This window comes from Oxyura jamaicensis (genome assembly GCF_011077185.1).
Source record: "Oxyura jamaicensis isolate SHBP4307 breed ruddy duck chromosome 6 unlocalized genomic scaffold, BPBGC_Ojam_1.0 oxy6_random_OJ106630, whole genome shotgun sequence".
NCBI lineage: Eukaryota > Metazoa > Chordata > Aves > Anseriformes > Anatidae > Oxyura > Oxyura jamaicensis.
This window is the reverse complement of record NW_023304021.1, coordinates 1-16,702: the sequence shown is the minus strand read 5'-3', so window position 1 is coordinate 16,702 and position 16,702 is coordinate 1. Positions and strand designations below refer to the sequence as shown.

The 16,702-nt window shown below is 60.3% G+C and overlaps 3 protein-coding genes across 3 annotated transcripts; all 3 read right to left on the bottom strand.

Annotated features, from left to right (window-relative positions):
- Window positions 1–122: 122 nt before the first annotated feature.
- Window positions 123–2,146, bottom strand: LOC118157523 (peroxisomal leader peptide-processing protease-like). The gene is made up of 4 exons (XM_035311902.1): window positions 954–2,146; window positions 725–855; window positions 431–610; window positions 123–335 (listed from the first exon to the last, which is right to left on the bottom strand). The coding sequence occupies exons 1-4, from the start codon at window positions 1,910–1,912 to the stop codon at window positions 130–132; spliced, it is 1,476 nt and encodes a 491-aa protein (XP_035167793.1). The 5' UTR covers window positions 1,913–2,146; the 3' UTR covers window positions 123–129.
- A 367-nt stretch (window positions 2,147–2,513) lies between these two features.
- LOC118157525 (GTP-binding protein SAR1a) lies at window positions 2,514–6,089 on the bottom strand. Its single transcript, XM_035311904.1, has 8 exons — window positions 6,011–6,089; window positions 5,742–5,815; window positions 5,110–5,229; window positions 4,776–4,841; window positions 4,062–4,165; window positions 3,541–3,672; window positions 3,141–3,428; window positions 2,514–3,107 (listed from the first exon to the last, which is right to left on the bottom strand). The coding sequence occupies exons 2-7, from the start codon at window positions 5,797–5,799 to the stop codon at window positions 3,312–3,314; spliced, it is 597 nt and encodes a 198-aa protein (XP_035167795.1). The 5' UTR covers window positions 5,800–5,815; window positions 6,011–6,089; the 3' UTR covers window positions 2,514–3,107; window positions 3,141–3,311.
- A 232-nt stretch (window positions 6,090–6,321) lies between these two features.
- LOC118157524 (inorganic pyrophosphatase-like) lies at window positions 6,322–16,419 on the bottom strand. The gene is made up of 11 exons (XM_035311903.1): window positions 16,263–16,419; window positions 16,021–16,085; window positions 13,610–13,663; window positions 12,947–13,066; window positions 11,569–11,655; window positions 11,149–11,275; window positions 10,508–10,635; window positions 9,104–9,189; window positions 8,825–8,894; window positions 7,692–7,731; window positions 6,322–6,637 (listed from the first exon to the last, which is right to left on the bottom strand). Exons 1-11 carry the CDS (start codon window positions 16,324–16,326, stop codon window positions 6,606–6,608), a joined length of 873 nt encoding a protein of 290 aa, XP_035167794.1. The 5' UTR covers window positions 16,327–16,419; the 3' UTR covers window positions 6,322–6,605.
- Window positions 16,420–16,702: the final 283 nt, after the last annotated feature.

Here is a 16,702-nt window from a genome sequence, read left to right as displayed (position 1 = left end):
GGGGGGGGGGGCACCCTCATCCCCCCCCCAGCCTGCTGGCGGAGGGCACCAGGGGACACCAGGGCTTGAGTCACAGTCTTTATAGGAACAGCCCCCAGGTTTTTTTTTTTTGGGGGGGGAGAGGGGGGGTCACAGCTTGCTGGGGGGCCGCTGCTGCAGCCTCCAGGCTGCCCGCGCCCCCTCGTCCCCCGCGTCGAGCGGGGCGAAGGCGGCGGGGTCCCCGGTGCGGAGGTATCGGGCGAGGGGGGGCTGCAGCAGGGTGACGGGGACGCAGAAGTTGAGGTGGGGGTAGGTGGCCCCCGCCGCGTGGTCCCGTGCGTTGCTGGCCACGATGCCTGGTTGGGGAGGGGGCGAGATGACACCAAGGGGGGGGGGGGGGCCCACGAAAAAGGGGCCCGGGGGGGGGGGGGGCGGGGAAGCGGGGGCTTACCCAGGAGGCGTCCGTCGCTGGCGGCGAGGAGGGGGCCGCCGCTGGAGCCGGCGTGCACGGCGCAGGTGCTCTGCAGCATGACCGGGGGGGCCCCCACCACGGCCGACAGCACCCCCCCGGTCACCGAGGGGCCGCACGCCCGGCCCAGCGCCCCGAAACCCAGCGCCAGCACCGCCTCCCCTGCGCGACAGCGGGGTGAGCTCGGGGTTTCGTGCGTGGCCCCTGAACGCCCCGTTTTCCCCCCAGATATCCCGTGTGTGTCCCATCCCCCCCCCCCGTGATTCTGGTGCTTACCGGGCTGGAAGGCGGAGGCCAGGCGGGGGGGCTGGAAGCCGGGGGCGCGCTCCTGCAGCTCCAGCACGGCCACGTCGAAGGGGGACGCCTCGGCCGCGGCGAACACCAGGCGAGCCTGCAGGACGGCGGCCCTGCGAGCAGGGTTACGGGGGGGGGGGGGGAATAAAAAAATCAGACCTTAAAATAACGACAGACCCGGGGGGGGGGGTTGCTCGCTGGCTGTGCTCACCGGCCGCCGTGGGGCCGCAGGGTGACGCGCGTGGTGGCGCCGGGCTGCAGCACGTGGCGGCAGGTGAGCAGCAGGCGCGGGGCCAGCAGCGTGCCCGAGCCCCAGGCGCCGCCGCTCTCCACCAGCGCCACGCAGCCCAGCGGCGCCGCTCCGGGCACCGCCGCCGGTGGGGCCGGGGGGTCCCCGAGCTGCCGCAGGAGGCTGCGGCTGCTCTGCAGGACGGCGTGCAGCGAGCAGAGCAGCGCCAGCCCCGGCCCCCCGGCGTTGCAGGAGGTGGCGGCGATGACGGCCACCACGTGGGGCCGGCTGGGCGCGGGGCCGACGAGGACGGCGCCGCCCTGGGTGCCGGGCAGGCAGCGGGCGTCCGTCAGCAGCAGTGCGTTGCCCTCGCCGGCCGCGTTGCTCAGCACGCCGCCGCTCAGGGTGTTGAGGAAGAGGTCGGGGCAGAGGGCGCCGAAGGGCGAGCCGCAGGCCAGCAGCGCCGCGCCCTTGCGGAGGTCGCCGGCGGAGGACCAGGGCGTCCAGCCACCGCCCGGCGCGTCGAGGCCGGGCACCCGCAGCCAAGCGAACCAGGGCAAAACGGCGGCGGCCTCCCTCTCGGCCTCCCCCTCGGCCTCCCCGCCGCTGCACCAGCTCGCCGCCACCCCTGCGAGTGCCTGGGCGAAGGCCTCGCAGCGCGTTAACGCGAGAGGCTGGGCCTCGTGCTCCTGCAGGGCAGGCGGGGCGTCAAGCTCGGGAGCGGCGCGCAGGACGCGGACGCGGAGGCCGGGCGGCAGGACGGAGGCCGGCAGGGCCTCGCGGCGGGACCAAGCCTCCGGGCCGGGCTGCAGGAAGGGCGAGAAGACGGCGGCGTGGCACAGCACCAGCCCGGGGCCGCGGCACAGGATGACCCCGCTGCAGCTGCAGGGCTCGGGGCCGTCGCCGACGCTGACCACGCAGCAGGGCAGCTCCGCCGCCATGGCCCCGCACCGCGGGCGACGCAGGCGATGCCCCGCGCGGCCGGCCGCCCTGCGCCCCCACGGCCGCTCCCCGCGTGACGCGTGGCACCGCCTCCCGCCACCATTGGTGCCGGGCGCCGGCGGTGTCCCGGCCAAGAGGCGGAGGCGGAGCGGCGTGCGGCGCGCCGACGTGGCGCAGGAGGGTGCGCGGGGCGCTGCGAGCAGCCACCGCCCCCTGCAGCCGCGCTACGGCAGCGCCGCGATGCAACGGGGCACGCAGAGCATCGCGCGTGGGATGCGCGGGGGGCGCGGTGCACCCGGCAGCAGCACTGCTGCCTCTTCTCCTGGGGACACGGCCGCCGGCCCCCGCAGAACGCGCTGTGCTGCCCCCCGGGGTTTGGAGCTGAAGGGTTTGGGGTGCTCAGGGATCAAGCCCGGCCTCCAGCCCGTTCACCTGCCTCCATCTGCCCCATCCTGTGCTGCTCCACGGCTGCCGGCCATCCAGGTCCCACGTCTGCAGCCGAAGCTCCTGCGGCGAGGGGCCCGTACGGATCGGGGCGCCAGCACCGAGCGCGCCCCGCCGCCCGCACGGCTGGGCCCGAGGGAGGCTCCGCAGCCCTTTGGAGGAGAAGGACACGTCTTTATTGAACTGAACGTGAGCGCGAGACAGCCGTGGAACCAACAACAACAACAACAAAAGAATATAAAAGAAACGGGTCGAAGCCTACATGAACCACCTTATGATAGGCAAACGTCAGACACCTCCATGCTAGGGGCACCAACAGCGGCTCCGCGGCTCTCGCCTCCCCGCTGGAAACGAAATCCCGGCGCGTCGCGCCAGCTCGGCCGCCGTCCCCACGGTGCCCTCGGCTCACGGCCCGCCTGCTAGGTTTGCTGAGGACTTCTAACACCATGATGCTTTGTTCGGCCATTTGCGAAAGATCTAAATAATATCGTTAAATATATTTAAAAAAAAAAAAAAAAAAAGGAAAAACCAACCCTAAACGGACTCTGGACTAAACAGGATGAAGGTTAAACTAAAAAGTTAGAAGGGACGCCGTTTACGTGGACGCTTTCTTTAAAAAATATAATTGCTTTGTTTTCCGCGTTGTTCTTTAAGTCGATTGACCACAGTGGTGAGATCTCGCTCTTTTTCAGCGGCGCGGCGCGCGGCAGCGCATCGCCCTGGCCCCGCCAGCCCCGTTGTCACCGGGAGCTCCCGCCGGGACGCCGTGCGGGGCCGCGCCACCTCCCCGCCGGGCAGGGGAAAAGAGCTGCGTGTCACCACTGTGCGGCGGGGCGGCTGCAGCCAGGAGTCTCTCGGTCGATGCCAGTACGCGTTTGGAAAGCTTGCCGCGGCCTCGGGAAGCCCACGGGAAGCCACGAACGGGATCAGTCCGGAGGAGCCCGGCGCTCTGCGTCAGTCAATGTACTGCGATAGCCAGCGGAAGCCCTCGCCGTAGCCCTGCCGTTTCAGCACGCTGCACATGAACACCTCCATGGGGCGCGTGTTCAGGTCCTTCAGTGGCACGTTTCCCTGCGGAAGCCCAGCCAGAGGTCAGAGCTCTCAAATCCTGCCCCGGGGCATCACCGGCACCCGGCCAGCAACCCCCCGGGGTACTCGTCCCCACGTTGCCTCCCCTCCCTACCTTTCCCGTGGTCTGTCCGTAAAGCCCGAAGATCTCCCGCAGCTTCTCCTCGCTGATGGCCTCTGGTCTGTCGATTTTGTTCCCCAGGATGAGGATTGGCACGTTGGATATTGTCTCGTCTGTCATGAGCGCCTGCGAGCAAGAAGCAAGTCAGGCAGAGGCAGAAGCAGCGCCCGTCACCGCCCACGACTGTCTCTTTGAGCTCTGCGACCAACAGGGGTTATTTGCTGCTGCTACAGCGCTCCCGTGGCTGGGGTTTTTCCCGAAAGGGCTGGCAGAAGAAAGCCCTAGCTAAGCACAGGGGCCGTTTCCAACGTCGTTTAGAGGATCCCACAGCGAGGGCACCCAGCCTGCTTCAGTCCCCGCGCGAGAGATCCCCACAGCAGCACAGGCTGGGCGAGGGGCGCACCGGGAGCGCAAGTGCGAAGCACGGGACTCACCAGTTCCACCCCCCAAAAAAAAAGAAGGGATTTGCCTCGTTTAGCTGCTCGAGGCTGAAAGAAGGCGACAGCCGAGCTTACGTTCAGCTCGACTTTGGATTCCATGAGCCGGGAGTGGTCGGCGCAGTCCACCAGGAAGACGATGCCGTTGATGGCCGGCAGGTAGTTCTTCCAGACGCGGCGGGCTGCGAGGCAAGCGACAAACACCGCCCCGTGAGCGTGCCTCCGGGGGACACGGACAGGGACACCGCCCCAGGACAGCGCTCCTTGGCCAGCCGCCGGCCCGTTTTGCTGGACAGAGGCAGCGCACGGAAGGGGAAGGCACACGTGGAGCCCCTGAGGAACCCTGGGGTTGGAGCAGCCGCGAGGCGTGCATTGAAAAAGCAAGCAGATTTTTTTTTTGGGGGGGGCGGGGGGGATTCAAGAAGCTAAGTCTAAAGATAAAAATGCAGCCACTATCGCAAAGAATAATCCCGTGACATCCCAGTCTTCTACGGCTAAAAATACTTCAGGCAGCAGAGCGTGAGCTGGCAGCCTCTTTTTTTCCCCCCCAAACCGCCAGAAGAAAGCACGAGCGTCCAGCCACCGAAATAACAGGTCTCCCGGAGCCAAGAGGTTATTTCCACGCACAGCTCCCCAAGCACTGCCAGGCAACAAATAATTAGGTAGCGCTAATTGCTAACACTCTCCAGCATCACGTTTCGGCCGGTTTTTCTTAAGGTGGCGGGAGAATTTCGGGGAAATCGGAGGACTGACCCCCTCTCGGTGCCTCCTGCTCGGCGAGCCGGCGCTTACCTTGCTCGTGTCCACCCAGGTCAAAAGTCGTGAAGGTCATTCCGGCAATCGTCAGCTCCTCTGATGCTGAAAGGGAGGAAGAAAAAAGGCGGCGCTTCAGGGGGACAGAGAAGGCACCACGGCCAGAGATTTTTGGGGACGCGTACAAACATCACTTCGGCACACATTTCGCTAGAAGCCCTCTCCCTCCCCCCTGAACCAGCTCTCTGCCTCTCAGCTTTATAGCGGAGGGGCAAACGCCCGTCAGCGCGGGACACCGGCGGGTTTCAGCTGCGCCCTCACCGCCTGCCGTCCCCGCAGCGTCGACAGAAGCCCCCCGGGGCGCCCCACGTACTTGGGTGCAGCGTGGGGACGTGCTGGCCCAGCCGGTCGTCCTTGAGCATGTGCAGCAGGGTGGTTTTGCCGGCGTTGTCCAGGCCCAGGAAGACGAGCTTGCCAGACTTCTTGTACAGCCCTGCGAGGAAGCAGAGACGCGCACGTGGAGCGGCGCAGGAACGTCTGGGGACACGAATCCCAATCCCTAAGGGCCGGGACGGCTTCCAGGGCAATAAAGTGGCAGGTCCTGCCCTGGGTCTTGCCAGGAAACCTGGCACTTTGCGAGTTTTTTTGCAGGCGTTTCGTGAGCTCTGTACGGAAGGTGTAGTTTTTGCAGGAGCACGCAGGGCAGCGTCCCACGCAGCGGGTACAGATCGGTTCTTGCCCACGCGAGGTACTTACACACGGACGTTTTGCCCCCCCAGACACGAGGATTTTACATCTTTGCCCCCAAACCCGGACACTTTACGGGTTTAAACTCGTGCGGGATAGCGGGAGGGCAGTGAGGAGAAAAGCGCGAGGCGCGCAGTGGGCCATCCCCGCCTCAGGATAACCCCAAACACCCCATTTCTCCCCGATTCGGGGCCGGGCCCCGCCCTGGCCGGGCTCCCGCGGCCCGGCGGCGGGGCTCCGGGGGCGGCTTTTCCTCACCCAGGAACTGCAGCACGCTGCTGAAGCCGTTGTACAGCCACTCGAGCAGGAACGACATCGCTGCCGGCCGACACCTGCGGGCACACACACGGCACGATGCGGGGCGGGCCCGCGGCCGACGGGCCGGGCCTACGGGCACCGGGGCGGCCCCGTTGGGACCGTGAGGGGCCCCTAAGGACCGGGCCGGCCCCGTAAGGACCGGAACGGCCCCACAAGAGCCGTAAGGGCGCCGTAAGGGCGCCGTAAGGGCTCCCCAAGGCCCTCCCCGCCCACCTGCGGCCGCCCCCGGCCCCGCTCCGCCGCCGCCGCCTCCTCCGCCGCCAGCTCCCCGCCGGAAATGGCGTCACGGCCGCTTCCGGCCCGCCGCGCTGGCTCCCACGTCGGCCCTGGAGCTTGACGTCAGGCCCCGCCCACTCAGCACTAAGCCCCGCCCGCCCCTCCCCCGAACCACGCCCACCCCCGCTCCTCCCGCCCCAGGGCCGCGGGTTCGAGCCCCGCCGCCTCCCATCCACTTTGCAGCGCCCCCCCCCAGCCCCCGTTCAGCCTCCCCCCAGCCCCCAGGCAAGCAGCGAGGCGCAGCCAGGGTTCAGTAGTTTTATTTCCAGCACCCACACCACGCGTACCGGGCCGGCCTCACCCCCCACCGGGTGCTGTGGGGGCACAAGTGGCGGGTTGGGGGGGGCGTTGAGCCTCCCAGCCGCCCCTCCTGCACTCAACACGCCAGGCAGCGGGGCTGGGGGCACTTCTAGGCAGCATAAATTAGAGGCAGGGGCTGCTCGTTGAGACCAAAGCTAGGTTTCTGGGCTACTGGGCAGGGCGGCTCCGCTGGAGGAACGCGGCTGGCTCAGCCTCCATCCCCGCTCCTTAGTTTTTCGGGTAGTAGAACCACTTGTCCACTGTAAGGGGCAGAAAAAAGGGGGGGGGGGGGGGGGTTAGTCCTCTGCCTCAGCACGAGCTCAGCACCAACCCCAGGGGCACCGCCACACACCCAAGTTCTTGTGCAACCGGGAGGGCCTGCGGGTGTGTGTGTGGGTGCGCTGTTCTCCCCGAGATGTCACCCTTAGTCAGCCGGCCGTGAGGAGCGGCGCCGTGACTCAGCCACGGCCAGCTCAGGAGCCCTGGCGCTCACCTGACTCAGGAAGGTAAGGCCACCTCGCTTCTGAGGCACGCCCCACAACAACTCCTGATCCCTTCCAAAGCCTTGACTGATTTAACTTCAGTTCCTGTCCAGCTTTAACAGAGATGGGAGGACAGCTCCTGTCCCTCTTCCTGCCCTACAGCCGCAGGCTCTCAATGCTGCCATGAGGTCGCCCTCACCCTGGACACCTCGCACAGGAGGACGCGGTGACAGCTGCCCCAGGATTTGTCCCACAGTTGTCATTTTCCTACGCGGTCATGCCCCGTGCGAGGGACAGGGTCCTGACACACAGAAAGCCTCGCTACCAGCTCGCAGCTGCCACTCGCTCCGTGACAGAAATGTGATCAGCAGCAACTGCAGGACCGAATTCACGGCCGTTCTCTGCCTCTCCTCTTCGCGGAGATCAAGTGCTTCCCTTCCTCATCTCGCCTACACTGATGACCTGGCGAACCCATTTCAGAGGAACCGATGGAAACCCATGAAAACCCTGCTATCCCTGCACTTCAGTCCCCTGAAGTGCTCTTCTCCAAGGGTCTGCTACGCATCAAACCTCTTCTGGAGCAGACTACAGCATCTCTGATCTGCTTACCGCCCACGGAACCAGCCTCACGTATCGAAACGATCAAACGAGGCCACGACAGAAGTGACGGAGCAATCAAACGGCATCAGAGACAAGCTAGGTCTGACAAGGTCCTTCGTTTTTCCCACTGCTAGAGCCAAACCAGGCCACCAAACCCCCACTTTCCTACTGATGGTTCCTTTGAGGCAATCTCCAGCCCGCATCAGAGCGTAGCGTGGGCTTTCCAGCTTACCTTCTGGTGGGATGGGGTTGGCAGCTGTACAGGGTGGTGCCTGGAACGAGAAGGGGATTAGCAGGCAGCAACTGCTCACGGTTCAACCTCCTGCCTGGGGCTCACTGCACACCACTGAGGGCTGCACAGATCTTTTTTGAGCGCAGTTTAGGATCTGAGCTGCGTAAATCAGCCTGTGGCGGGCAGTGAAGGACGAGTCCTGTCATCACGCAGGCTCCCCCTGCACGTGCCCGGCGTGCCGCTGGGGCTCTGCCCCGGGCATTCGCTCCCCTCACGCTCCGGGGCCACCTGTTTCTGACCACAACCAGTCACCGTCCGTAACGCTATCTGCTGCCTGCCTTCTGCCTCTTTTATTTAAACATACAATGTAAGGGTGGAAAAGAGATACAAAGGACTCTTGGGAAACTCCTCAGAAGAGTTTCACCTGATGTTTAAAAAGCAGACAGCCAAGGGGCCGTGGCCGGTGACACCCTCCACAGCACTCCACTTTCAAAAACCCACAGTAATTCAGGTACCAGAGGATACGAGCACTTAAAGCCAAGAGCTAGGCAGATGACCGTGACAAGTCTACGGAGAGATTCTGGTTTCCAGTCACGTTTCCATGCTCTGAAGCAAACCTTGTTTTGATTCTCCTCCCCTACTCCTCCGACCACTTTTAAGTTGCCAACAACGGTAATTTCACAAGCCTCGGGAGATTCAGCTGAGCCCTGAATCAGGCTAAGGGCACTTACACGGGAAACCTCAAGTTCTCCACCGCGAAGGAGGCATGGTCCGGGCTGCAGGTCTCTCAGAAATCAGGCTCTCTGATCTCAAAGGGTGACCTGGGCTGCGAAGCTCTCGAAAGGCCCAATATTTAAATGCTCTTTGAGCAGCTGACAGCCAGGCTCCAGGTCAGAAATGCAGCCCTTCACACTGGATTGGATTCCTTCTCCCAGATGACTAAGGGTGAGGAGAAGCCTCTGGAAGAATGTCTGACTCGCTCCGCATCCATCTGATTTAACCAGAAACAGATGCTGCGCTCAGTCATCCAGAACTTCCAGGGTAAGGCTGCTCTTTCTGCGATGGCAACTTAGGGCCCCACACAACCCACCCCGCTCTGACACTGGCGCTGGGACACCCGATCTGGTACTTACTGCGTCCACAGTAGCTTTAGCACACTCTTGACTACAGCAGAAGGGACTGTCCGAGACCGTCAGGTTTGTGCTGCGAGAAAGGTCGCTCGTGAGAAGGTGAAAGCCAAGCCTCCCCCCAGGAGTATTAATTAGGCAATGGAATACCGAGAATCGTTATCGGAGTTGCCCGGTTGCCTGCTGAGGCAGCGAGCAGCTAACAGAAAGCGTGTCGAGCCAGGAAAGGAAGCTTCACCGTGGCTCATGGGGAAGGAGCGAGCACAGTAACCAGCGTTAACCTACCAGTTGATCTCTCCTCTGTCAGTTTTTTTAGCTATCAAAGCTTTCCAGTGTTCGTGAGTGCTTTGGATGACGTTCACTGCAAAATCCTGAAGACAAAGACGAGGACAAACATAGTCAGGTGCGAGCACACGACCATCTTCCCCAGACTAGCAGCTACGTGGAGGAAGAGGCCTGTGTTTACAGCTGATTTCAGACAGAACACCTCCCAGAGTCAGAAACTAAGAGACTCTCTTGGAACACCTCTTGCATTACTTTGCCTTTGGTGAGCAACAGCAACCTCCCAGCACACACCAGCTGAAACAACACAGATTTTACAATAAAAAGTGCTTTACTTCCAAGGTGGGTGGGTGTGCCAAGGTCGCCTCGCTAGCCTGAAGCCAAGAGAAACTGAACGCAGATATTCTAGTCCCGAGCCACTGCTGCCTTACAAAAGCACCCCCGCCCCGCAGCTCCTCCCTCTGTTTGTCCGCGGCAGCCAGTTGGTCCTGACCAACCTGCCAGCTTTCCTCTGCTCCAGCGCTGCTGGTATCAACAGGAAGAGCCACACGGCTAATCTAGCTCTGGAACTACTTGAAAACGAGCCCGCTTCCAAGCAGATCACAGCTTTTTCCCTTCAAAGTGGTAGTAAATACCCGAGTGTTAACCGGTCAGCTGGAGGCCGAAGCACGGGCGATTGTCCCCGCAGGAACACCAGCAGTAAATATCCTGGTCTGACACAGCGCGAAGCCAACTAAAACACCGCAGCAACACGTGTGAGGAGCCTTGTCCCTGCTTTCTGCCTCGATTCCAGTTTCACCCAGTCTGAGGGGCAATGAGCTGGCCCAGCCCACCCAGCCTCGCACCACGAGCCGAGGAGAGCTCCCATTTGGGAGCAGTAAGTTACCGGGCTAACGCTGAGGACAAGTAGAGGCAAAGGAGTTGTGCTGCTGAGGCACAGCCCTTACTCAAAGGGCATGGGGAAAACTTGGCCAGCATTACAATTTAGGCCTGAATTCATATTTTCACTCCTGCATTCGCCTCCCTTGGGCACTGACTTGTTCTACCGCAGTCTTTCGCACGCTGAAGCGAAGGGTGACATCAAGTGGCCTTTGCTCCAGAGCAGGAGCAAATAAACCCGGTGTTTTCCTGCCTGGTTCTGACAGGCTGCCAGCCCTGACGGGATCTCATGTGAACGTCATCTAGAAGCCAGACTGATAATATCCAACAGTAGTGGGGCGATAACCCTGTGCTTTTTTCCCCTAGTACCCCTGCAAGCACCAGCCTGGAAACAAGCAGAAGGGGAGGCTGCAGCAGGAAGAACGAAGGCAGCTATATCCCCAGCCCTCAGCAGCTACTCGTTCAAGTCCCTGGGCACCCAGAGCTCCGTTTTTGGGCAGGTCACGGTAATGAAAACACTGACCCTACCTTGTCTTTAAATTCGCCATTAAAAGCAAACTGGTTTTCTGGCTTTCCGTCGGGTACTTTGTATCTTCTGAACCAGTCCACTGTAGCTTCCAGGTACCCAGGCTTCATCCTCCTGACATCATGGATATCTAGGCAGGGAGAGAAGGTTTGTGACCCAGATCCAACAGCACAAGTCACTCCGCTACCGCCCTGCTCCTTCGAGCTGCCCCTCCTCACAGAGCTTTGGCGACATCCTGGACAGGTTGCAGGACAGACAGAAAGCGGATGCCTGCACGTGGAGAGGGAAGTTGGTGTCTCAGCTTCAGAACAAAGCCCGGCTTCCCCCAGGAGCACAGACACATTTACACAGCTTTGATGCGACTTGCTGAGCAACCCCGCTTCCTTCCACTCAGAGGACAGAATGCAGGCAGCCTTTTCTTTGAGATACCATGCCGTGCAAAGGTCTCCTAACCTGCGATAAACAGTACTGTATCACTTTGCTAGAGGATGATAACTTCCTGTTCTGCTTTCGCAGCCAATATCGCATCCGATAAGCACGGTGGCAGGGCAGGAGCAAGTCCATATCCTGCCCTGAAAGCTTCCTGCAGGCACCCAGTGGAGACGGGGTAGGACCAGACCCGCTCCTCCCTCCGGCCACCTACCGTTATAGTTGCCTGCCTCAGGGTCTTCAACGTTGATAGCGATTATCTTCCAGTCTGTCTCGCCCTCATCGATCAGTGCCAGCGTGCCCAGCACCTTCACTTTGATTACCTCCCCTCGAGAGCAGACCTGCGAGGACAAAAGACTTGTTGTCAGCACCCACACGTCCAAGAACACGCAGCAGGAGGCAGCGCAAGCTGTCAGGAGTTCAGCAGGCAGTCCTGTACCACCAATCTGCTGTCGCTTATCAGCAGTTCGCAAGCCTCGGCTCACAAGGCTTTCGCTCTAAGATCTCATCAACCATCCCCAAAGACAAGAGAGGAAACGTCACATTCTTAAGATACAGGAGATAAGGGCTGAGTAACATCTCTGAACAACGGGCTCCAGAGCCGTTAACCACATTTACCTTCAGAATGCATTACCTTACTTCCAATTTCGCACACGTCGATGGGATCGTTATCTCCACGGCAGCCAGTACCTTCATCCTTGTGACCTGGGTCTTCCCAAGTCTGCAGAAGCAAAGCAAAAACCCCACGCTGACCGTGTTTGAAGAAGAAACAAAGGGCAGGTTTATTTCACACGAGCAATGGCCTGGAAGATACAGCTGACGACCCACTTCACGCTTGCTTTCAGGGCTAATGGTCGTGCTGTGGTTTTACATTTGCTTGCAAATGCAGCTTAAATCCAAGGCAAAGCTCTTATCTTGCCAGGAGCAAACCGGTCCCTCCCACTGACTCTTTCAACAACTTTTCAGACTTCCTCCTCAGCTAACCAGCCGCATAAAGGTGAAGCTCACATCTAGGAAGAATACCTACTCACTGTTTTGGCTGCCTGCCTGCTCCTCTCCCTATTCATTCCTTAACAGAAGTTTCCTGAACTCCAGATAGCAGGCCAGCAGAGGTGGAAGACAGATAGTGTGTATTGCTTCCTTTTGGTCAAAGGATTAAAGAACGCTGTTACACCAGAGCAGAAATGGGAACCTGGGGTCACCTACTCCACACCACTTAGCGTCCTTAGCCTCTCACCTGAAGCAGTGAGCGCTCGCAGGTTGGAAGGCGGGGCTCCAGCAGGTATTGGAGCCATGCCTCCGAAATGAGCAGCTGCTTACAACATCAGGAGAGAAAGGACTCGGGGTCCACTCTCACCCTAAGGAGCACCTACCTCTAAGGTCGCTCAGAGAAAAATGAATGCTCTTCCCAAATCCCTGCGTGCCAGGACATGACTGTGATAGTCAAGACCTTGTGATGCAGCCAGAGCGTTCAGGTCACTGAGACGTGTGGAGCTGAAGGACTCCCCATAATCTATCACACGTCTCTGCGAGGCAGTTGTAAGCTCAGCCCCTTTCCCCTGAAGCACAGCTTTTTTTGGGCCACCAACACGGGACCAGCCAAAGGGTTCAAATGCTACAATTCCACACAAGCAATGCTCAGATTTTCACTGCCTCGGGGCTGCACACCTAGCTCCTGGAGCGTTGGCTTAAAACTAGGTCCTAAAGCTTTACCGGGCAGGAAAGGGAGCACGTGGCACTGCCAGATGCCCTTTGTGAGCCTTCTGCCTGTACTTCACTCGCAGCAGCCGCTTGTCCTCTGATTTTCCAACAGCTTGTTTACAGCACCAGCTCCAAGCCTCTCCCTGGAGATTTCTACCTGCAAACATCACTGCTTCCTCAACAGGTCCCCTCTGTTGGCAAGGCTACAGGTGCAGTTGCAAATGTGAGTTCCAGCTCAGGCTTTCAGCTGGCAGGGGTCAGAGGCACACACGCAGACACGAGGAAGAGTGAGGCACAACAAAGTACAGTACCTGCGGGAGAGCACCGTAATTCCAGATGTAGCCCTTATGGGGAAACACGTTGGCTACGTAGCGTAGTTTTCCTTTCTTCACATCTTGCTTAATTGGGTTTAAGGGGTCCTTTGTCGCAATCTGAAAGAGAAGTTACATCAGGCTCTCTGCTCTGCTCTCGAGGAAAACGGCAGTGATTTTCTCCAGGAAGCTGGCTGCTAACTGACAGGCCGGGGAGCCAGGGGCTGACACCACGGCCAACACGAGCACTGGACAACGCCGTTTCCTCTTGCATCCCCTGGGTACAGATTTCAGCAGGCTTACCGACGTCAGAACCAGACACAGGGGTAAGACCGGTTACACGCCGCTTTACGCAGGAGCCACAGAAGAATACCAAGTGATTCCAACTCCTGCAAGACTTCAGCCTTTAGCATTAGGCAAATATTTACATGAAAAGTCAGAACTGTGGCTAGAGAACCTCCCTGACACGAACTCTGCAGGAAGGCATGTTTTGAAAGGCCTGATTTATCGGGACTCAATCACTGTCTTCCAAGTTACGGAGCCAACGATGCTAGACTGTTCTTCAGGAGGCAGGAGGGAGAAGGAGAGGAGCAGCGAAGGCCCGGATTATTCACAGACTAGTCAGCTGAAGCACTGCAGGCAGGAACGGCAGTAATAACTTACCTCCATTTTAGCGTTTGTCCATCGAGGTATTTCCACAACCATGTTGAACACATTCTGAAGAAAGCAAAACATCAGTGAACGGGGAGGAACCTCAATACCACACCATACCAGAGCAGACATGTAAGCACGAACGCCAGGAAGACTGCAAGAAAACCGGAACTTCTGGCCTTTTTTTTTTCCCCCAGTGCCAATTCTGAAACACCTGACAGAAGTCCCACCGTCTAAGTCAGTCATGTGCCATTACTCAGGTTTTAGTCCAGGAGGTTAAGCTAGATCGCGAGCTTTCTGCACACTTTCCACCAGGTGCCACCTGAGAACATCCCTGTCATCTTTTCACACGACAGCGAGCTGGAGTGAACTGATGCCAGCTGCACAAACAACGCCGGGTGAGACAAGGTGAGGTTTTAGGCATAGTCATTAAACAGGAAGCGTGGAGCTCCTACAGCAAGGGCCACCCTGACCACCTGGAGCAGGAGATGCCTGCAGTAGCCACCTCCTTCATAACACCGGTACTGTAATACTATCCTGAGTGACCAAGAGCTTTCCTCCCAATTATTCGTCCCCACACCCGGCAGGACCTCACTTACAGGTAACCCCTGACTCCAGCTGGGCCCGGAGGACCAGGCCTCTTCCACACTTGCATCTTAATGAGCGCTGCCGGAGGAGATTATGGCCTTCAATAAAAAGTCAGACCTTGCTCCCCAGCATCCGCCAGGTTTCTAATCACCAGGGTAAGCGGCATTAGCCCTGCAAAGGTAACACGGGGCGTGCTAAGACCCTTGCACCTGTACTGCGCCACAAATAGATTGCTACCGTGCAACGAGTGCGGTTATGTCACGCGCCTCCCTAATGAGTTTATTGCATCCTCTTAATTGCAGGGGGGGCACTGTTCATTTGCAATTTAAACGGGAAAGGATATATGCTATTTTTACTTATAACTAAGGTGAGGAAAGGAAGGAGATGACCACAACTGGCTGGGCAGGGCATGAAGGACGACCTGGGGGCACATCTCGGCTCCGCTCACCACCCCCCAGCTCCAACACCCCAAGTGCCAGACCTGGCTCGGCCCCAGACACCCAACGGGCAGCCAAGGTCGCTCCTTGGGACCGGACGCACAGGTACAGATGAGGTCAGCACATCCCTGCTGAAAACACTCCCCGTGATAATCCGCTCAGTGCCAGAAGTCTAGGGATAAAGATCAAGGCACCAGACACGCTGCAAGGTAGCCTTGTGCTCCCAGCTGGGCTCCCTACCGCAGCTAACGAACCCGCTAAGTAACAAGTAAAATCTCTGCAGAGCATTCCAGTGACAGAAAGAACGAGCTCCAGCGTGATCAGTTGTGCAATTTTGGCTCGCTTCTCTCTCAATGACTTGGCACCGAGGCGCTGGCGAGCAGCACGCTGTGCCTGAAGGCGCAGCAGTCGTCCCCTTTTGTGTGTTAATCATTACCAGGCCACCGAAACCCTCCTCACCCTGTGCTCGCTCCCCAGCTCTGTCCTACGAGTGTCTGCAACGTGTGATACCACCTGAATATTCCCTTCTGAGTTACCCCACAATGCCTGTTTTTCCTTTTGCTGGCCACGGGCAGCAAACCAGGGGCCTGGTGTCTCTCCCTCCTTCCCCTCAGCAGCCCCCGTTACACCCATTTTCCCCACGAGAGCAGTTCTCAGTACTGGCCTGGGCAGGACAGCGGCCAGCAGCTTGACTCAGAGATCAGCCTAACGGGCTCTCAAAGCAGGGAATGGCAAAGAGGATGGGAAAACCTCCGGAAGGATTCACACTGGGATTCAGGACCGTGCCCAAGTACTGCAGTGTGCAAGAACACAGGAAAACTACTCTTTAACCTGTACGTGGGGCTCTCTAGCGTGTCCTTTTCAGCATCCAAACCCACACTGTTTCTCAAGCTGCGTGGCTTTTTAGTACTTGTTAGAAGAATAAGCGAGCTACAGAGGTGAGGAGCGTGAGTTATCCCTGGAACAACGCCGAGAGCAGACCACAGAACTGAGCTGCTTCGGTTTTTTGGGCAGCGGTCTCAAAGAGCCCGAAGCGACTAACCGCTGGCAGGGTGCAAACAGCACGTGGCAGGCGAGCCGAGCTGCTCCTCCTGAGGTCCTGGGGTGCTGCCACAGCCTCAGCTTCGCATCCTCGCCTGGCGCTGGGCGGGTTACGGGTACAAAAACGACCTTACAGCAGTTAGAACCCGCGCGTGATGCACACCCCATGCCCACATAGCACACACCTACATGGGTCCAGGTGGAAACCACAGCTGGGGTGGCTCAGTGTCACCTGCCGGGCAGGAACACGGGGCTAGGGCTGAGGACACGACCCCTGCCCCTCCTCCCAACGCCCCCCTGGAGCCCGACACCCCCGAACCCCGTCTCCCCCGAGCCCAGGGGCCCGACCCCGCTCACCTCAGCGCCGCCGTCGCGCAGGGGGATGTCGTGGAAGGGGGAGACGTACCGCCCGGCCGCGTCCTCTGCAAGGCAAGCGGGACGCCTCAGCACCGGCACAGGCCCGGACCAGGCCGCAGGCCCTCGGGGGGCTCGGGGGGGGGGTCCCCGAGGAACACCCCCTCGGCTCGGGGCGGCCCGGGAGGGGGCGAGGGGACGCGGGGAGGGTGCGCGGGGGGTGAGGAGGGAGCGGGGGCACTCACTGAGGAACAGGCGGTACCCGGCGCTGTGCGGAGCGCCGCGCTCCTCCGCGCTGTACCCGGCCATGGCACCCCTCACGCCCCGCTCCGCGCCGCCGCTCTGCGCATGCGCCGCTCGCCTCAGCGCCGCGCCGCCCTCCTGCGCATGCGCGGCCCGCAGAGGCGCAGGGGGGGTCAGGCGCCCCGCCCGCTGCGGGGAGTGACGTGGCGCCGGGTGACGTGCGCGGAGTGACGTCTGCGGGGGCGGGGCCTCGGGGGGGGGGGGCGGTCCTCCAGGGCCACCACATCAGGGAATGGTCCACCAAGGTCACCGCAGCATGGGGTGACATGGTCCACTGTGGCCACCACAGCGTGGCGTGGCACCATATGGCCACAACAGCCTGAGGTGGCATGGTCCATCAAGGCCACCACATCACGGAATGGTTCACCAAGCCCACCACAGC